Source organism: Mobula birostris, chromosome 8, assembly GCF_030028105.1.
Source record: "Mobula birostris isolate sMobBir1 chromosome 8, sMobBir1.hap1, whole genome shotgun sequence".
NCBI classification, from domain to species: Eukaryota; Metazoa; Chordata; class Chondrichthyes; order Myliobatiformes; family Myliobatidae; genus Mobula; species Mobula birostris.
In genome coordinates this window covers 165,858,930-165,880,652 of record NC_092377.1, presented here as the reverse complement: position 1 = coordinate 165,880,652, position 21,723 = coordinate 165,858,930, and the positions used below count along the sequence as shown (strand labels likewise).

General features: G+C 45.2%; 1 protein-coding gene across 1 annotated transcript in view; it reads right to left on the bottom strand.

Annotated features, from left to right (window-relative positions):
- The window catches only part of LOC140201937 (bone morphogenetic protein 1-like), a 284,119-nt gene that overhangs the window by 91,683 nt on the left and 170,713 nt on the right, over positions 1-21,723 (bottom strand). Inside the window, exons 6-7 of the mRNA XM_072266778.1 lie at positions 12,855-13,033; positions 10,390-10,495 (exon numbers count right to left, since the gene is read on the bottom strand). Coding sequence (XP_072122879.1) covers positions 10,390-10,495; positions 12,855-13,033 — 285 coding nt within the window. The remainder of the gene's footprint in view (positions 1-10,389; positions 10,496-12,854; positions 13,034-21,723) is intronic.

Below are 21,723 nucleotides of genomic sequence, written 5' to 3'. Positions count from 1 at the left end.
TTCCCTTAGGATCTCATCTTCCACAACAGTATCCAAAGCGGTATACATATTATTGAGGAGAATGACCACAGGGGTGCTCTGTGCTAACTGCCCTTTCCCATTTCCATTTCCCCTGACAGTCACTCAGCTACTCGCCTCCTGCAACTTCGGGGCGACTACTTCCCTGTAACCCTGACCGATTATCTCCTCACTCTCCCGTACAAGCCAACGGTCATCCAGCTGCTGCTCCAGATCCTTAACACGGTCTTCAAGGAGCTGCAGCCAGATGCACTTCACGCAGATGTAGTTCCCTGAGACTCTGGGTCTCCAAGGACCCCAACGTCCATCATGAAGAACACACAACAACCACTTACTACACCAGATACAGTAAGAGAGAAAAATAAATGGAACCTTAACAGAAGCTTACCCAGAGCCCACGCCTCTTTCGAGCTGAAGCCTGACACTCCAACTCTCACCACGGGCCTACTCCCAACCACGGCTGCCCCGCCTGCCCCTTCTGTACTTTTAAACAAGCGTCCCCGACCTGCGAGAAACCTCGTGGCTGTGGCCTGCTCCTGCCGTTGACTGGGCCATCGGAAAAAGCATTCCCAAAAGTATTCAGGAAGCAAAATTTTTGTTGTCTAGTGTTATGCACCGGGAGAGGTGGGTGCCCAGAACTTGCTGACGGGGTGCTGGATACAGGTACCAGAGCATCTTTTAAGAGGCAGTTAGACAGGAGGGTCCTTAATGATGGATGCCATCCTCTTAAGGCATTGGCTTTTGAAGCTGGTGAGGTGGCTTGTACTCGTGATAGAGCTGGATGAGGTTGCATCCCTCTGCAGCTCTGCCAGAAAGCAGAATGCAAGGCTGAAACATTTGCAACAACATTCAGCCATAACTCCTAAGGGGAAGATCCATCTCGACTCCCTCCGGAAATTCCCACTCTCACAGAAGCCAGTCTTCAGCCAGCTTCATTCACACTACGTGCCATCAAGCAGCTGACGGCAAAAAAATCAAGATTCAAAGTACATTTATTATCGAAGTATTTATGCAGTATACAACACTCTGATTCATCTTCCCACAGACAGCCACAAAACAAAGAAAACCACGGGGCCTGTTCAAAGACGAAGTTCGAACCCCCAACAAGAAAGTAAACAAATCGCACAAACGGCTAAGAAATGAGTGAAAAATACAGAATACAGAATGTTAACCTACAAAGTTTTTGAAAGGGCCCAGGCATATTCAGTTTGGCTCAGTTCACTTCAATCTAGTGCTGTGTCGTAAGTAACTTTACGCTGCTGGGTCAGTCCACCCCAATCAAAAACGCCCAAAAATAGCAACAAAAAAAGGAGCAACTAGAGACCAATACAACATGACCTACAGAGTCCAATCCACAAACCTTATCAATTAAATCTTGCCCAAGATCCAGTACTCTGGCAACGCTGAGTGAGAGGGAGAGAGAGAGAGACCATTTGATGCAGGGACCAGCAGGCGAGAGACAAGAGACTGGACACATGTGCAGGTAGACGGCACTGAACACCTGCAAGCCTTCCACCCTTCCACCCTCGTCCTCGATCATTTTCAATCTTCCACAATGCTTTAATCGGCAAGATTGGCAAGAAATGGGCTTGAACCCCGTCTCCAGACTTCTTGGCCTCGAGGCCGCATGCTTAGTGCATAACCCTGTTAACTTCCCATCGCAACAGCGCCAGATCGCTCAATCAGCCCAAAAACGCACCACCAAAATGTAGATAAAAATGAGGCTCCGGGACCCAACAACAATCCAACAGTAGTACCAAAGGCTCAACATCCAGAACCGACTATCGGGTACATTTATTTCACTGTGGCCAAATTGCTACAGGCACAATATGGAAATTTGCCCAGACACAATCTAATCGTCACTTACAGTCCAAACACAGAACATGGGGCAGTACAGCCCAGGCCATCTGATCAAATTAAACTAATCTCACCTAATTTAAGGTGTTTGGAGGAAAAAATGGGGGTGGTTATCAGTGGAAGGCATTTTATACAGAGAGTGGTGGGTGCATGAAACCACGTTGCTGGGGTGCTGGCAGAGGCAGGTTCATTAGGGACATTTAAGAGATTGTTAGATAGGCTTATGGATGATAGAAAACTGGAGGACAATGTGGGAGGGAAGGGTTAAACTGATCTTGCAGTAGATTCAAGGGAACATCATGGCACAAAGGGCGAACACGTGATTGTATTCATTTGCATCTACCACACCCCAACCTGCTTGACAAATTAGCGTAACCCATAATAAACATGCAACACAAAATACAATACGGACAGAAAATAGATACATGGTTCCCACACCCCTTAAGAAAGAACGTTAACCAAAAGCTCCTTGGAGATATCATGTTCTTCATCAAATTGCTTCATCTATTTTATGTTCAATATGCCTTTCCAAAACTGTGCATAATATGTGTTGATACGTACTATTTAACTGCAGAGGCAAAATGGCAGAGAGGTGAGAATTGAGCCCAGGGGAGGGATTGTGTATGTAAATACAGACTCAAAGTGTTCTACAAAGGAGCCCCAGTGTTTGTTTGTTCAAATGTCAGTGTGGTAAAAATGTCAGCAAAGTCCCAAGGCCCAGAGTGTGGGCCAGCCTCACTGCTGTCTGAAGAAAATGGTTAAGGTGATCAAAAGTTTACTGGTGTGGAAATAGAAATCTGCAAAGGAAGGCGAATTCCTCGATTTAAAAAAATCCAGAGGATGAATGACTATTTCAACATAGTCAAGAGGGAAGAAGCAGAGTAAAGATTTAAGGTACATTTATTCTCAAAGTATGTATGCAGTGTACAACCCTGAGATTTGTCTTCCCACAGACAACAACAATACAAAGAAAACTATGGAACCCGTTCCACACAATCTCCCAACGTGACAAATCGGCAAACCGTAAAAACAAGCAAGAAACAAGGAATATAAGACATCAATTGATAAAGTCACAGTGCACTGCAACACAGAACCAGACCCTTCAGCCCATTTAGTTCATGCTGAATTGTTATTCTACTAGTCCATCGACCTGCACCTGACCTTCGTCCTCCATATCCCTCCCATCCATGTACTTACCCAAACCTCTTAAAAGTTGAAATTGAACCCCATTCACCACTTCCACCCTCGAGTGAAGAAGTTCCCTCTGAAGTTCCCCCTAAATTTTCACTTTTCAAACTTAACCTATGACTTCTAGCTTTAGTCTCACACAACCTCAGTGGAAAAAGCATTAATCCTATCTATACCCCTCATAATTTAGTATTCATTCATTAATTAGTGCTGTGTCGAATGACGTGGGCAATCATGCTCTTTCCATGACTGTGATTGTTCTTAGCAAATTTTTCTAGAGAACTGGTTTGTCATTGTCTTCTTCTGGACAGTGTCTTTACAAGACGGGTGACCCCAGCCATTATCAATACTTCAGAGATTGTCTGCCTGGTGTCAGTGGTCACATAACCAGGACTTGTGATCTGCACCGGCTGCTCGTACGACCATTCACCACTTGCTCCTGTGGCTTCAGGTGACCCTGACTGGGGGCTAAGCAAGTGCTACTCCTTGCCCAAGGGTGACCTGCAGGCTAGCAGAGGGAAGGAATAAAGACACTGCAAGGAAGAAGGCAATGGCAAACCTCTTCTGTAGAAAAAATTTTTAAGAACAGTCATGGCCATGGGATCTTGTCCGCCACATCATATGACACGGCACATAATGATGATGTCATATGACACGGCACATAATGATCATTATATTGGAAGGATATAATGTTATAGCAGTTGTCATTATATTTCTCTAATGACAACTGCTATAACATAGAAACATCCCAGGAGCATGAGGCAGATGGACTGGATCTCAGCCCAGGTTTGGCTGATGGTTAGGATTCTTCTAAATGTGTCCCCTGATCTGGATTGCGAAAGGGAAATGAGGAGAGGTCAGAGATGAAAACCCTAGGTCGATCAGGTTGAAACTGGAGGGTCAATCGGAGATCCAGGAGTCAAAGCCCAATGGTGAATCTATGTGAGTCACTGGGGGAGTCACAGCCTAGTGTCTGCAAATCCACAATCCACCGGAAGCTGGAGAATGAAGAGGCCTGACATGGGCTTGGAGGACAGTACGTGTGCACGGATGGGTGGGAGGGAGGAATGGGACTTGTTTTACTGTTGTTTTGGTGCTTGTTGTGTTCTGTGTTGTTCTGTAGAACAATGCGGGCATGCTATGTTGGCACCGGAATGTGTGGTGCCCCCAGAACATCCTCGAGTGTGTTGGTTGTTAACGCAAACGATGCACTTCACTGTGTGTTTCAATGTACATGTGTCAAATAAATGAATGTGAATGTGAATCTGAAGACAGTCATCCTTCATCGAGGGATCAGCAGTAGAAAGCATAAGCAGCTTCAAGTTCCTGGGTGCCAGCTTGTCTGAGGATCTATCCTGGTCCCAGCATTTCATCAGGAGTTTGAGGAGATGTGGTATGTCACCAAACACTCACAAATTTCTACAGATGTACAGTTCCATCTCCATCTGGTGCCGAGGGGCCCTGCACAGGGGTCGGAAAAAGCTGCAGGAAGTTGTAAACTCAGCCAACCCCATCATGGGCACTAGCCTGCCCACCATCGAGGATATTTTGAAACGGCAATGCCTCAACAAGGAAATGTCCATTGTTAAGGATTCCTACACCCCCCCCCCCCCCCCGCCGCATCCAGGACATGCCCTCTTCTCACTGCTACCATCAGGGAGGAGGTACAGGAGCCTGAAGACACACTCAACATTTTAGCAACAGTTTCCTTCCCTCCGCCATCAGATTTCTGAACTGACTATGACAACTACCTCACTATTTTGGTCTTTTTTGCATTATTTATTTACTTTTATATATTCTTATGGTAATTTAAGTCTTATATAGTCTTTAGAGTAAGTTTTATGTTTTGCTCTGTACTGTTGGGGCAAAACAACAAATTTCACGACACAACCAGTCAAAACAAACCTGATTCTGATCTGAAAGTCGTTCATCATCTCAGTGTCAGAAGACCCTGACCTAGACCCAATGCTAATCCAGAGTATCTGTCATCTGCAGTAATTATTCCCCATGCAGAGAAACAGATGAATTTAAGAGAGAGTGGATTAGATAGTAAAAGTGCATTTGGCATGCTTGCTCTCATGGGCCAAGGCATTAAGCATAAACTTATGGTGTCATGTTCCAGTTGGACGTTGGTCAGACTGCACTTGCAATGTTGAATATAGCTCTGATTGTCAGAGCTGAGTACAGATCAAGTAAATACTTGCAGGTTTTCTCCCCCTCAGCTTGAGTGAGACTGGGCTCTTCTTTTGTTCTAATTGTGTTTTCTTGTAAAAATAGCCTGATTTACAATAAACTGATGTTTTTCTTGTGAATGCTGTTTATCTGATGCTCTGAGCCTGTGATGCTGCTACAAGTGAATTTTTCATTGCACCTGTGCACAAATGGACTTGTGCGCATGACAATAAACCCTCTTTTCGATGTAAAAGAATTACTCTGGCGTCAGCCAGTAAGTAGTAAAAAATGAATAGATGGTGAGAGAGATTTCAATAACAGCATTCAATATCGGCCATCAGCACGCAAGCAATCAGAATTAGAATCAGGTTTAATATCACCAGCATATGTCATGAAATTTGTTAGATTAGTGACAGCAGTACAATGCAATACATAATAATTATAGGAAAAAATTGTGAATTACATATATAAATATATAAAATGGTTCCTTAAGGTACCATTATCACCTTAAGGGTGATAATGGGGACAAGCTCCCACTACCTACCAAATGCTCCCAAAGGCGTGCTCCTCAATTAGCCTCTGATAACCAAGTCCAGCTCCTGGCCTTCACATGTGTCTTAGCTGCTAAGCCCAGCAGAACAGTTTCTACTGACAGAAGGAGGGGTAAAGGCAGGTTACTGACACCTTAACACCAGTCACTCCAGGCAGATGGGGCTCGTCAGCTGTGCTTGGCAGCTCATCTAGGGGAAGAAAAACTCTGATCTGGAATCTCTGCTGCCCACTCATGGGGAAGGCTTCGGGAGTAAACCACAAGGGAAAATCTGGATCTGGAGTCCCTAAGGGAGTCCTAGGCAACTCCTACAACGCTGCTGGTACCAAATTGTATTGGTCTCTGCCATTCCTCTGGGTTCACTAGTTGTGTGGAGAAGGGGAGCTTGCCACATGGGCAACAGCTCGCTCTCCATATCGTACTGCCCAGGCTTCTGTATCTAGACAGCTAGGATGAAATATCCATCGTCAATTCTGACCGACTGAGGCCTCCGCAGCATATATAAAATAGTTAAATTGAACATGTAGTGCAAAAACAGAAATTAAAAAAGTAGTGAGAAAGTGTTTATAGGTTCAATCAGAGGGCAGAGGGGAAGAAGCTGTTCCTGAATCATTGAGTGTGTGTCTTCAGGCTTCTGTATTTTCTCCCTGATGGTAGCAATGAAAAGAGAGCACGTCCTCGAAACATAGAAACATAGAAAAATAGAAAATAGGTGCAGGAGTAGGCCATTCGGCCCTTTGAGCCTGCACTGCCATTCAGTATGTGTCATGGTCCAGTCCGTGAAGTCCGTATTCTGGTTCACGGTCCGGTCCATCGACCCTTGCTCCGTGTTTTCCTATCTACCCTGTTTCTGTTCTTGTTGAGCTCTAATTAAGGCAGCTGATGCTCATTGGGGCTGGCTGCATAAATACCTTCAGATGCAGGGCATGGGTGCTGGATTGTTCTTGTCCTTACTCCTTGTATCCCTTCCTCTGCATTCTGTTTCCTTGCCTGAAACCTTGCCTTATCTTGCTGGTAACTCTCGCCTGCAGTCTTGTCCTGGAGCCACCCTGTACCTAGCTCCCTTCCTGTCCCTTGCCTCCGCCCAGGTAAGCCAGGCCGTCTTGCCATTACCTCTGGTTGGTTCTGTCCCTTCCTGTCCCTTGCCTCTGTTGGGTGGTGATCTGCACCCTGCCCAGGAGTACCAAGCCCTGCCTTGCCTTGTCTGAAGCCAAGCCTCTAGCCTCCTGCCTCCCACCAAGCCTTGCCTCTGGCCTCTAGCCTCAAGCCTTAAGACTCCAGCCTCATCCTGCCTGCCAGCCAAGCCTTGTCCTTGCCTAGTTCTGGGGTCTGAGCCAGAGGCAAGACCCAGGTACTGGGTCCTTGTCCAGTCTCTGGCTCGGAGTCCAAGCCCGGGCTCCTAGCGCTCTTGTCCAGTCCTGTTCCGGGTTCCCAGTTTTCGTGTCCATGTCCTTGCCCTCACACTGTATTCTAGTCTTGTCCCTAGTACTTGAGTGTCTGTGTCTTGCACTTGGGTCCGTTCCAAGCCACCACCTTATGACAGTATGATCATGGCTGATCATCCAACTCAGACCTCTGTACCTGCCTTCTCTCCATACCCCCGATCCCTTTAGCCACAAGGGCCATATCTAACTCCCTCTTAAATATAGCCAATGAACTGGCCTCAACTGTTTCCTGTGGCAGAGAATTCCACAGATTCACCACTCTCTGTGTGAAGAAGTTTTTCCTAATCACGGTCCTAAAAGGCTTCCCCTTTATCCTCAAACTGTGACCCCTCGTTCTGGACTTCCCCAACATCGGGAACAATCTTCCTGCATCTAGCCTGTCCAATCCCTTTAGGATTTTATACGTTTCAATCAGATCCCCCCTCAATCTTCTAAATTCCAATGAGTATAAGCCTAGCCGATCCAGTCTTTCATCATATGAAAGTCCTGCCATCCCAGGAATCAATCTGGTGAACCTTCTTTGTACTCCCTCTATGGCAAGGATGTCTTCCTTCAGATCAGGGGACCAAAACTGCACTCAAATCCTCTTGCTATGAATACCAGCATACTGCCTGCTGTACCTGCATGCCCACTTTCAATGACTGGGAGATGAGAAATTGCCTTTCAACTCACGAGAGAGCATAGGCCATCAACTTTTTGCTGTTGATGTTTCTGTAGCAGGCAATTTCTTTTTTATGAGGTCGAGTTCCTAGCTCGACACTCAACCCAGCACGGATGGAAAGCGTGCCGGGGGAGCCGGCTGGATTTGAACTCCGGACTTTCTGCCCCAAAGTCCAGTGCTGATGCCACTACACCACCAGCCAGCCTGTCCTGGGAGATGAGGGTCCTTATTGATGGATGCTGCCTTTTTGAGGCATCATTCCTTGAAGATTTCCTGGTTATTATGGAGACCACTGTCCAGAATGAAGCTGAGTTATTTTACAGTTTTGTGCAATTTATTTTGATCCTGTGCAGTAGCCACACACCCCCATACCAAACAATGATGCAGCCAGTCAGAATGCTCTCCACAATATATCTGTAGAAATTTGTGAGTGTTTTAAATGACACACCAATTCTCCTCAAATTCCTAATGAAATGCTGCCTTTGCCCCTGAAGTGCCTTCTTTGTAGCTGCATCAATATGTTGGATTCGAGTTTGATCATCAGATATACTGGCACCGAGGAATTTGAAATTGGTCAATCTTTCCACTTTGGATCCCTCTATGAGGACTAGTCTATGTTCCCACGTCTTCCCCTTGCTGAAGTCCACAATCAGTTCTTTGCTCTCACCTCTAAACTAGCTGACATATTTCACACCTGTACATCCTCTCATCGTCATCTAAAATTCTGCCAACAATGGTTGTATCGTCAGCAAATTCAAGATGAAACTGACCCCAGCCAGTTAACAGAGGAAGATGAAAAGATGGTGAGAGACGTTTTGATAACAGCATTCAATAATTGCTATCAGCACACAAACAATCGTTCAATACTCTTTAATCAGTCAAAGATGGTCATAAAATGATAACATAGGGTGCCTGCCAACAAACTACAATGTGCTTGCACTATGGATCATGAATTCACCTAAATCTCTGGGAGTGTATTAGGTGCCAGGCTTGAGCAGAGCCACGTACTGACAAATGGTCTCCATGGGAGGGTACAGCAGGGATGTGAAAAGTGTTTACAGTTCTCTGGGGTATGCTTTGTTCCCCTTTCGATGTTATCAGAGATGCTGTTCAATTGCGTTTTGGCACTTACAGCCAAAAGTGCACACACACACAAAAAAAATCCCACACCTGCAATGCTTGAGTAATCATTCACGACTGATGAGGGGTAATCGATGTGACCCCATTGCTTCGTAAGTGTTGGTCAACATCCCTGTGTGAATTCAACAAGGTAATAAATTTCCAGGCGCTAATAAACTGCCTGGCTCTCAAGATGCTCGCTTCATTAGAATCCACAGTAAGGTTGCTTCGATTGTTTTCCGAGTCACCTCCCTTGTTACTGCGAGCTCAGAATCGATTGTCCAACCTGATGCACGTTGGGAGCCAGCAGAGGAGCTAAGTAACACAGTAGGCAGAGAACAAAAGCATCCCACTCAGTGTACTGAATAGATCTTATGATTGCGATTAATGGCAACATCATGGAACTCAGCCAACCTTAGGAGAGTTATAGAGAAAGACAGGCTCTGCTGACCATCGAATCCATGCCAACCTTCAGCCCTCCATTTACACCAACCTTATGTTAATTCAAAGCCCAAAGGACGTCACCGAAGTATTTATACGATATACAACCTTGAGATTCGTCTCTTTACAAAACAAAAGAAACCCAATAGAGCCCATTAAAAAGGAGACCATTCAGCACCCAATGTGCAGAAAAAAAACAAAACCATGCAAACAATAAAAGTAAGTGAACAACATTCAGAACCGAAGTTCCCGAAAGTCAGTCCACAGCCACAAAGCCAGTCATCACTGCGGCCGATCCAGGAGCCCGTTGGTTGCAGGCCACAGCCTCAGTTCAGCACAGAGACGAATAAACCGCACAGAGCAGTGAGCTGAACCAGCCTATCACTCGCCCCTCGCCTCCAGCCCCGACACCCTGACCTTTGCTATCTTGTCCAGGGAGTTAGATTCAGATTTATTTATCACATGTGCATGGAAACGTACAGTGAAATACATCGTTTGCATTAATATCCAACACAACCTGGGGGCAGCTCGCAGTCAGGGCAGTACGTTAGCATAGTGGTTAGCACAACTCTTTACAGTACCAGCGACCCAGGTTCAATTCCCACCGCTGTCTGTAAGGAGTTTGTACATTCTCCTCATGATCCTACCACACGTTTCCTCCCAGAGTCCAAAGGCACACCAGTTAGTAGATTAACTGGTCATTGTAAATTGTCACACCTTGTACTAATGCCTCCAGCCACCATTACAGCTACAAGCCAGTCAGAAGCAAAGTCAGTGTGACCCTCTTCACAGACCTCAATGTTGAACTATCACTGGCTAAAGAATAAAGTCATATCAGATCTTAGAGCCTGTCACAAAAGGAAAACACGAATGCAAGGAAGACAAAGACTTGCTGGTTAATACAAGGGTAACAGGAGGGTCAGAGACTTGTTTCAAACCTTGAGAACGTGTTCCTGGCATAGTGCATGATGCTGTCAAAGTCGTATGTTTCACCGAGTGAGTCCACTTCTTCCGGTTCCATCTTTAGAAAGTTGTACTCTTGCCCTGCAAAGCGTTTTGGTGAGTGCCCCAATAGAGAGAGGGAAAAAAAACACAGGTGTTATACAGTGGGAAACACTTGAGACTAGGCTTTCAAAGAAGATTGTTCATACGGCGGTGGAGGCTGTGTGATGGCAGTTTGAACAGTCGACATGTGGGCCTTCCTCATTCAGGGTGCCGAGTACAGGATTTGGGACATTATGTTGTCTACAAGACACTGGTGCAACTACACTTTGGAATATTGTGTATAGTCTTGGTCACTCTGTTATAGGAAAGGCATCACTAAACAGGAAAGAGTGAAGAGAAGATTTACAAGGATGCTGCCAGAATTCAAGGGACTGAATTATTGGGAGAGGTTGGATAGGCTAGGACTTTACTCATCAGGACATAAGAGAATGAGGGACGACCTACAGAGGTGTATAAAGTCATGATGGATACGGAGAGGGTGAACGCACACAGTCATTTTCCCAGAGAGGGGGGCTATAAACTAGACAGTATAGGTTTACGGTGAGAGGTGGAAGATTAAAAAAGAACTTGAGGGGCAGCTTTGTGGTGCAAAGATGGAATAAGCTGACAGAGAAAGTGGGTGAGGCAGGCACAATAACATCACTCAGAAGACAACTAGATAAGTGCATGGAAGGAAGCCTCCAAGAGGACCACAACCTTGTGGAAGGGATTGGAGGCTTGCGTGCCTCAGTGACCCAGACAGCTATGTTGGCTGGAGTCAGGGCTTTGGGCCTTGGCTCTTGGTAGGGTCACCCATCCCAAACAAGTCAGAGGTTAGAGGGTAGACTAAGAGTGGATCACCGGTCCTCCGGGTTCAGGGATTCAGCTCAGGACTAACAATCCTGACTGGTCAAACAAAGCTGTTATGGAAACATCAGTGAAGTATCTTTTTACATCTGAGTGTGATGGTATTCCTGAGGCTCTATCTAAGACTTGTATGAGTGAAAGTAGTGAAAACCAAGAGAAAACTTCTCATGCGATGAAGGAAACCCTGAACACCACTAAGACCAAGACCAAGATGGCCAAGGACAGACAGGCCTACATGGTGCCCTAAATGCCAGTGATGCACGGACAGCAACTACATGGAAAGGAAGGGTTTAGGACACGGGTTCCCAACTTGGGGTCCACAGACCCCTCAGTTAATGGTTGTGGGTCCATGGCATAAAAAAGTTTGGGGCCTCTGGTTTAGAGGGATATGAGCCAAATTGCTGACAAATAGGTCTAGCTAGTGAATTATCAAATACTAATAAAATTTACTCAAAGTAAATATATTATTTGATCATAAATTTACTTTGGCTGGCCGAAGAGCTGTTCCCAAGACGTATTAATTCTTTGGCCCCAAGGGCTGATTAATACCTGGAAGAGCCAGGTGTGTGTAAGTGTGGGTATATAGGCCAACCATGAAGCAAAGAGAGAAGCTCTTTGTGTTTCTAACTTTTTTAATATGCTTAAGACTAAGGTGAGGTTATGACATATCAGTGATTACACATAACGGGAATATTAACAAAACCAGACTGTGTCGCTCTCTAACCACTGAGACAGCAGGGAGATTTCCCAAGGAGATTTTCTCACGTTGTTTTTAGGCTGACTTATTGCTATCATTACTGAGGCATCTCCATGATAATTGACTAATGCAACCCCATCAGGAAGTGAGGTGGCAAACTAGACGGGACGTGGCTTGCTTACAACTGGTGATTCCTATATTTCATGAAGAGATGACTTTGTATTTTATTCATCCAAAAAAAAATAGTTTGAAGTTGAAACTTCCAACGGCTTGCAATGATCGAGTTTAACAAATGCTTCCAACAAGCAAATGAATGAAAGTGAGAGAGAGAGAATCTAAAACAGGGGTTTCCAATGCTTTTTATTCCATAGACCCCCTACCATTAACTGAAGGGGCAGGTTGGGACCCACAGCTCTAAAATATCAATAACTTAAGTGCCACAAGTTTACTCAGCAGCTAAATTATTTCATAAAACAAGCTCAAACATGCTTTTAGTTCTGACCTCAGAGACCCAGAGAAAGGAATTATTACAACAAAGGAGCGGAGATGGTCAATGATTTTGTTGAACACAAAAGCCAAACTTTAGTTAAAGTTCACAGTTCAAAGTAATTTATTATCAAGGTATGTATATGTCACAATATACTACCTTGCGATCCATTTTCTTGTAGACATTTACTGGGAAAATAAAGAAATACAACAGAGTTGTGGAAAACAGCACGTAAAAAAAGACTGACAAACAACAACGTGTAAAAGACTGAAGAGAAAGAATACTGAAAACATAAGCTATAGAGTCCTTGAAAATTAGTTACAGAAAGTTAATGGTGGGAAGGTTTCGCTAACACCGGCCAATCTCACCTGGCTGTATGTTCTCCCTCACAATGGTGACATGATCATCTCGGTCAGGCCGTGTGTGCTCGTGCCAGAATCCAATGACGTGGCCCAGTTCATGGACGACAATCCCAAATTTATCGCAGTTCTTACCAATGGAGATAGCCTGTGGTCCTCCTCCTCTTCGGCCAACATATGAGCAACAGCTGGACACAGAAGGAATGGAAGGGTTTTCATTAAAGCGAGGTAATGTTGCAGCTCTATAAAACTCTGCCTAGACCCTGGTGAGCCAATGTATGGAGACTGCTGGAGCGGACTTGAAGGCAATTCGTTGTAGCAGAACCAAGGCAAAGTCAGTTGAGGCAGAGCCTGGACCTGAGAGTGAGGAAGGACCCAAGGTTTTATCAGTTTAGGCACCAAGATGAATTGGAAATACGAGCTGAATCTAGGCAGCGGGGCTCTGCGGGCCACATCGAGGAGGTGGGGTTCAGGCCCGAGATCATATCAAAGATTTCAACAGAGAGCAAAGAACAACCGAGGCTTGGACAACTTAAACGCTGGGCCAGACTGAAAAGATCAGGGTGTCAAGGGCTAGAGGCAAGGGATGGGATGGTTCAGTTCACTGCTCCTCGAGGTTTACTCATCTGTCCACTGAACTGAGGCTGTAGCCTCTATCTAATAGGCTGCTGAATTGGCCGCAGTGATGAATGACTCACTTTCTTTGTCTTGTGGCATCCTGGAAGCAAATGAATCTCAAGGTTATATAGCATATACATACTTCGATAATAAATGTACTTTGAACTTGAAGCATTGTGTCCGCAGCAAATTTACCAGGATCCTGCCTGGATTAAAGAGCACGTCTTACAAGAATAGGTTGAGTGAGACAGTGCTTTTCACTTCAGAGAGGAGGAGGATTAGAAGTGACCGATAGGGGTGTACAAGTGAGTCACTTATCTACCAAGAGAGAGTAAAATGGATGATTGATCCAGAACAACACACAATGTACTGGAGGAACTCAGCAAGTCAGTCAGTACCTATGGAGAGGAACAAATAGTCAATGTTTCGGGCTGAGACCCTTCACCTGGACCGCGTCCTATACACAATACTGCAGAAAAAGCTTAGGCACATATATCTAGATAAAACTTTTGCACAATACTGTATATTATATCTTTTCAGTTATCATTTAACACTGAATACCACTGAGCGAATACAAAGCTAAATACTTATTTCTGTTTCCCAACCACCTTCCTATTTTAACCAATATACAGGACTGTGCAAAAGTCTTAGGTGCCCTGGTTATATTTGTAACACCCTGGGAAAGGTTTCAGTGGAGAAAGGTCCTTCTGTAGAAGCAGTGTTTGGGTTATGTTTAGAGATAACGGGTGCTTTGGAATGTGAGCCATCCAATGACGGGAGTGTGTTTTCGTACCGTGTGCCTGACACCGGGGTGATCTGGGTCTTTTGTTCGGCGGGAGATGGAGAGAAAAGCGGTCGTAGGACTCGACCCGGAACGGAGCCATGATCCGACGAAGACCAGGGAGATTGAAGGCGGATCGGCGAAGGGGAAACCATGAGCTCCAATTTGTGCACATTAGATTGTTTCATTAAAATGGGCCCTTTTTTTGCTTTTCCTTTGCTAACCCTTCAGTCAAATTAAGAATTATAAAGCTAAATCGTTTAATTGTATATGGTGTACTATCTGTTATTTTGTGGTACTGAGTTGTAACAGGGTAACAAATCTTTTTCTTTTTCAATCTTTTTATTAATTTCAGCATCATAAACATTACAGAAAATAGATACAGAGAAATTGGGATTACATTATTATAAACAGTTTATACAAGTATGAGCTCAATTGACACATAATGAGCCTCCCAAAATCTCAGGAAGTACAAATATAATATAGGAAAATATAAAGTGAAAATATAAAAATATCATGAAAAAAAATTATACTCCAAAAAAAAAATCTAACCCAGCTAAAAGAAAACTAAACAAAACTAAGAAAAAAAAGAAGAATGGGCTATTATGATACCTCAGATAAGACCATTAATGCCGTTAACCCTGCTCCCCTCCCCAACAAGGGGTACAAATCACGCAGCATCCATACAAACAGGGGGTTTCGGGTGAGTTTACACCTCAATCTCACTATTTGGCAGGGCTAGAGATTGTCTTCCCCAGACCTGCGCAGCCCACCGAACCTGAGTATTACATATTTATGTGTCTAAGACTTTTGCACAGTACTGTATATCCTGATGGAGGGTATTAACCCAAAATATTGACTGATTATTCCCCTCTATAGATGCTGCCTGACCTGCTGAGTTTCTCCAGCATTTTGGGTGTGTTGCTCTGGATTTCTAGCCTCAGCAGAATCTCGTGTCTATGGTTGATGCAGCCACTTGTGACATATCTTCCCTCATCAACTGACTGCAGTAACAATAGAGAAGGAAAACAGCAGGCGGCCTGATCAATTTTGCCCAATTTTTGCAATTATTTAGTTCAAAGAACAGCATCATAAAAATTCCTCCAATTTTCTCCTTCATCCAATTTACTCTCTGTCTCCCTGGTAACATTTCAGAAGAGACTCCATCACGAGAGAATCTGCAGATATTGAAAATCCTGACCCATGCACACACGAAATGCTAGAGGAACTCAGCAGGTCAGGTGGTACCTATGCAGAGGAATAAACAGTCAACATTTCAGGCTGAGACCCTTCATTAGGACTGGAAAGGAAGGGGGAAGAAGCCAGATTAAGAAGGTGAGGAGAAGGAAGGGTACAAGTTGGCAGGTGATAGGTGAGATCAGGAGAGGGGAAAGATGGATGGGTCAGAGATGGGGGGATGTTTTAAGAAGCTGGGGAGTGATAGGTGGAAGAGATAAAGGACTGAAGAAGAAGGAATCTGATAGGAGAGGACAGTAGTCCATGGGAGAAAGGGAAGGAGGAGTGGCACTAAAGGGAAGTGATGGCAGGGGAGGGGAATCTCTCCTCCCTTCTGTCTTTTTCCATTCCCCATTCTGGTTACCCTCTCACCCCTTCTCCTCCCCTGTTACCTCATATCAGATACCTTCCTCCCCAGTCCTTTACCTCTTTAGTATCTTCAAAATGTACAAACTCCAAACATGATTACATAGAACAAAGTCCCTGCCATAAAGAGTCAACTAATATTTTGTTATTTTTAAATTAGGATAGTTTCTGGCTTAAGTAGGTGGAAGAGAGAGAGGGAGGGAGAGGGGGAGGAGAAAGCATGAGAGAGACAGAGAAAGTGGGGGAGAAAAAGAGAGAGAGTTTAGCGAGAGAGGAGAGGTAAAGGGAGAGGGGGTAAGGGAAAGGGGGTTGGAGAAAGGGGGTGGGAGAGAGGAGGGGAGGAGAGGAGAGGGAGAGGGGAAGGGGAGAGGAGAGGGAGAGGTGAGCAAGAGGGGAGAGGGGAGAGGGGGAAAGGGGAGAGGGGGAAGAGGGGAGGGGAGAGAGGAGAGAGGTGAGCAATAGGGGAGGGGAAAAGTTGTGGAGGAGAGGGGAACAAGAGGGGATAGAGGGGAGTGAGGGAGGGGAGGGGAGAGGAATATAGGGGACAAGGGGAGTGAGACAGGGAGAGTGGAGCAAGAGTGGAGAGGTGAGCAAGGGGGGACAGAGGGAGAGGGAAAGGTGAGTGAGAGGAGGAGGGGAGATAACTGTGTGAGAGGGAGAGGAAAGAGGGAAAGAGAGAGAGATGATCCTATTACAATTATCACATGGAATTTACAGCAGAGAAGCAATTGACCCGGCTGCTCAGTGCAGTTACTCAGACTGTATTTGAACCACCCTGTCCAACTTAATCTCATACCTTATCAATATCTTGTTCAACTATATCATACAACAGAAAAGGCATCAGAAAATTCACTATTTATCAGAATATGAAATGGAATGATATATTTTACTCATTTTGACCATCCCTTCATCCCTTTGAACGAAGGAACTTGCGGTGGAGAGTTACTCTCATCACTGTGGGTCTGGAGCCACATATCGGCCAAATCGTGTGTGTGTGTGTGTGTGTGTGTGTGTGTGTGTGTGTGTGTGTGTGTGCATGTGTGTGTCTGTCTGTCTGTGTGTGCACGCGTGTGTGTGTGCACATGCGTGTGTGTGTGTGTCTGTGTGTGTGTGTGTGCGCGTGTGTGTGCGTACGCGCGTGTGTGTCTGTGTGTGCGTGTGTGTGTCTGTCTGTCTGTGTGTGTGTGCGTGTGTGTGTGTCTGTCTGTGCGTGTGTGTGTGTGTGTGCGCGCGCATGCATGTGTGTGTGCGCGTGTGTTTGCGCGCACGTGTGTGTGTTGTGTGTGTGTGTGTGTTGTGTGTGTGTGTGCGTGTGTGTGCGCGTGTGTGTGTGCATGTGTGTGTGTGCGCGCATGTGTGTGTGTCTGTGCGTGTGTGTGTGCGCGTGCGTGTGTGTGTTGTGTGTGTGTGCGCGCGTGTGTGTGTGCGTGTGTGCGCGCATGTGTGTGTGTGCGTGTGTGTGTGTGTGCGCGTCTGTGTGTGCGTGTGTGCGTGCATGTGTGTGTGTCTGTGTGTGTGTGCGCGTGTGTGTGTCTGTGTGTGTGTGTGTCTGTGCGTGTGTGTGTTGTGTGTGTGTGTGCGTGTGTGTGCGCGCGTGTATGTGTGCGTGTGTGTGTGCGCGTGCATGTGTGCGTGTGTGTGTTGTGTGTGTGTGTTGTGTGTGTGTGTCTGTGCGTGTGAGTGTGTGTGGTGGCAGAGAGAAGGATAAACACAAGAGATTCTGCCGATGCTGGAAATCCAGAGCAACACACACCAAATGCTGGAGGAACTCAGATGGTCAGGCACCATCTATGGAACTAAATAAACAGTCGACATTTTGGGCTGAGGCATTTGGTATAAACGCTGACTGTTTATTCCTTTCCATAGAGCTTGTTACACGGAAGAGAAGAAGCTGTTCCTGAATTACTGAGTGTGTGCCTTCACTTCAGGCTCCTGTGCCTCTCCCTGATGGTAGCAATGAGAAGGGGGCCTGTCCTGGGGGGTGGGGGTCCTCAATGATGGGTGGCACTTTCTTGAGGCATCACTTTTTGAAAACCCCCTCGATGGTGGGGAGTCTCATTCCCATGACGGAGCTGGCCAGAATCTAAAACCCTCTGCAGCTTTTTCCGATCCTGAGCAGTGGCCCCTCCATAGCAGATGGCGATGCAGCCAGTTCATTCCCTTCCCCAATGGATCTCGTACTAAAGCAGCTGTTTTCCACTGATAATCCCAAAATGTCATGGTCCTCATGCGAACAGTTGCATTTATTTGGATTTGGTAATTAACTGATTTCCACAGCTGCTGCACTGAGATATGACCATTTCTAGATATCAGAAGATATCTCTGATCATTAGCCCAGTATAACAACTACTGCTGCAGATCCCACAACTCTACTGGGTTAAATCACAAAGTGAGAGGATTCAGGCCAACATTTAGCTCTCTGCAATTCTGTGTAAACTGCAGGCTCTGGAACTATAGGACCATAGGATATAGGAGCAGAATTAGGCCATTTGGCCCATCGAGTCTGCTCCACCCTTTCATCATGGCGGATCCAATTTTCCTCTCAACCCTAATCTCCTGCCTTCTCCTCGTATCCCGTAATGCCATTACCAATCAAGAATCGATCAAACTCCGCCACTTATAGAAACAAATTTCACAGATTTAGCATTCTCTGGCTAAAGAAATTCCACCTCATCCCCATTCTACAAGGTCACCCCTCTATTCCGAGGCTGCGTCCTCGGGTCCTAGACTCTCCCACCATAGGAAACATCCTCTCCACATCCACTATCAAGCCTTTCATCATTTGATAGGCTTCAATTAGATCACCTCTCATTCTTCTGAATTCTGGTGCACACAGGCCTAGAACCATCCAGCATGTTGTGAGTGTTGCCTAGAACCATCAAATGCTCTTCATATGACAAGGCATTCAAACCTGGAATCATTTTTGTGAACCTCCTTTGAACCCTCTCCAGTTTCAGCATATCTTTTCTAAGATAAGGGACCCAAACCTGCTCGCAATACTCCAAGTGAGGCCTCTCCAGTGCTTTGTGAAGTCTCAGCATTACATCCTTGCTTTTATATTCTAGTCCGCTGAAATGAGTGCTAATTCATTCAACCTGCAAATGAAGTTTCAGGGAATCCTGCACAAGGACTCCTAAGTCCCTTTGCACCTCACTTTTTTGAAGTTTCTCTCCATTTAGAAACCTGGAGAACAAAGATTACACTATAAAAACTGCAGGTTTCCATCAACCAGTGCCTGAGAAGGATCCTAAACATCAGATGGGCAGACAGAGTAATCAAACAGACACTGTGGGGAAAACACCAACCAGGAGTCCACAGAGATCCAATACGCAAATGGAAATGGAGCAGGACTGGCCACACCTTGAGGAAGCCAACCAATACCATCAGCAGGCAGGCCTTAAAGTGGAATCTCCAAGGAAAGAGGGAAAAAGGGATGCCCAAAGAACACATGGAGGAGAAACGTCGAGGCCGAAATCAAACAATGGGGCACTCCTGGTCCACCCTCGAGAAACTGGCTCAGGACAGAGGACAATGGAGATGGGAGGTCATCAATGGCCTATGCTCCACTGCGAGCTAACGATCAAGAAAAAGGAAAATGTCTTGTGCAGGTTAAAGAGTAGTTAAGAAGGCTTTTGGTCCATTGGCCTTCCTTAGTGATAAAAATTAAGTTCAAGTGCTGCAAGGTAATGTTGCAGCTCTATAAAACTCTAGCTGGACTACATTGCATTCAGTTCTGGTTGCTCATTATAGGAAAGGTATGAAAGCTTTAGAGAGGGCACAGAGGAGATTTACCAGGATGCTGCCTGGATTAGAGAGCACGTCTTATGAGGACAGGTTGAGCAAGCTAATACTTCTTTCTTTGGAGCGAAGGATGAGAGGCGACTGGATAGAAGTGTATAACATTTATAGCTCACAGTTCATTTATCATCAAAGTATGTATAAATTATACAACCTTGCTTACAGGCAGCCCAATCAAACAAGAAAGACCAATGAGCAGAGAAAGAGGAATAAAAATGCAAATCATGCAAACAATAACAACAAGATGATAAGAGACATAGATTGAATGTGTAGTCAGACACTTTTTTCCAGGTCAGAAATACAACTGGCCATAATTTTAAGCAGATTTGAGGAAAGCATGTCAGGGGCACGGGAGTTAGAAATGGGGTAGTTACGCAGAGAGTGCTGGGCTGGCGGTATGTCCTGCTAAGGGTGGTGGTAGAGGCAGATGCATTGGGGCATTTAAGAAATTCTTAGATAGGGACATGGATGAGAGGAAAATGGAGGGCAATGCTGGAGGGGAGGGTTAGATTGATCTTAGGAAAGGTGCAATAAACTAAACTATAATTCCAATGTGCCGGTATTTTGGTGGAATAAAGGAAATTACGATGGTATGAGAGGGGAACTAGCTAGATTGACTGGGAAGGGAGATGATCAGGAAGGACAGCAGAGCAGTAATGGCTGGAGATTCTGTGAAAAATGAGGGAAGTGCAAGACAGATATATTCCAAATAAGAAGAAATTTTCGAATGGAAGAAGGACACTACCGTGGCTGACAAGTCAGAGCCAAAGTAAAAGCAAAAGAGAGGGCATACAATGAAGCCAGAGCTAGTGAGAAGATAGTGGGGAGCTTTGAAAAACTTGCAGAAGGAAACTAAGAAGGTCATTAGGAAGGAAAAGATGAATTATAAAAGGAAGCTAGCAACTAATATCAAAGAAGATACCAAAAGCTTTTTCAAGTACGTAAAGAGTAAAAGGGAGTTGAGGGTAGATATAAGACTAATAGAAAATGACGCCGGAGATATTGTAATGAGAGACACAGAGATGGCAGAGGAACTGAATGCATATTTTGCATCAGTCTTCACAGTGGAAGACATCTACAGTATACCGGACATTCGAGAGTGTTAGCAAAGTGAAGAATGTGCAGTGAAAATTACAACTGAGAAGGTGCTCAAGAAGCTTAATGGTCTGACGGTGGATAAATCTCCTGGATGTGATGGAATACAACCTTAGGTTCTGAAGGAAGTAGCTGGAGAGATTGCAGAGGCATTAACAATGATCTTTCAAGAATCAATAGATCCTGGCATTGTACCGAATGACTGGAAAATTGCAAATGTTACTCCGCTATTTAAGAAGGGTGGGAGGCAGCAGAAAGGAAACTATAGACCTGTTAGCTTGACATCAGTGGTTGGGAAGTTGTTGGAATCGATTGTTAGGGATGATATTACAGAGTACCTGGAGGCACATGACAAGATAGGCCAAAGTCAGCATGGTTTCCTGAAAGGAAAATCCTGCCTGACTAACCTACTGCAATTTTCTGAAAGGAAAATCCTGCCTGACTAACCTACTGCAGGGTAGACAAAGGAGATGCAGTGGATGTGGTGTACTTGGATTTTCAGAAGGCCTTTGACAACGTGCTGCACATGAGGCTGCTTAGCAAGATAAGAGCCCATGGAATTACAGGGAAGTTACTAGCATGGGTGGAGCATCGACTGATCAGCAGAAAGCAGAGAGTGGGAATAAAGGAACCCTATTCTGGCTGGCTGCCGGTTACCACTGGAGTTCCACAGGGGTCAGTGTTGGGACCGCTGCTTTTTATGATGTATGTCAATGATTTAAACTATGGGATTAATGGATTTGTGGCTAAATTTGCCGATGATACAAAAATAGGTGGAAGAGTGTTGAGGAAACAGAGAGCCTGCAGAGAGACTTAGATAGTTTAGAGGAATGGGCAGAGAAGTAGAAAATGAAATACAATTTTGGAAAGTGTATGGTCATGCACCTTGGTGAAAGAAATAAATGGGCAGACTATCATTTAGACGGAGAGAGAATTCAAAATGCAGCGTTGCAAAGGGACTTGGGAGTCCTTGTGCAGGATACC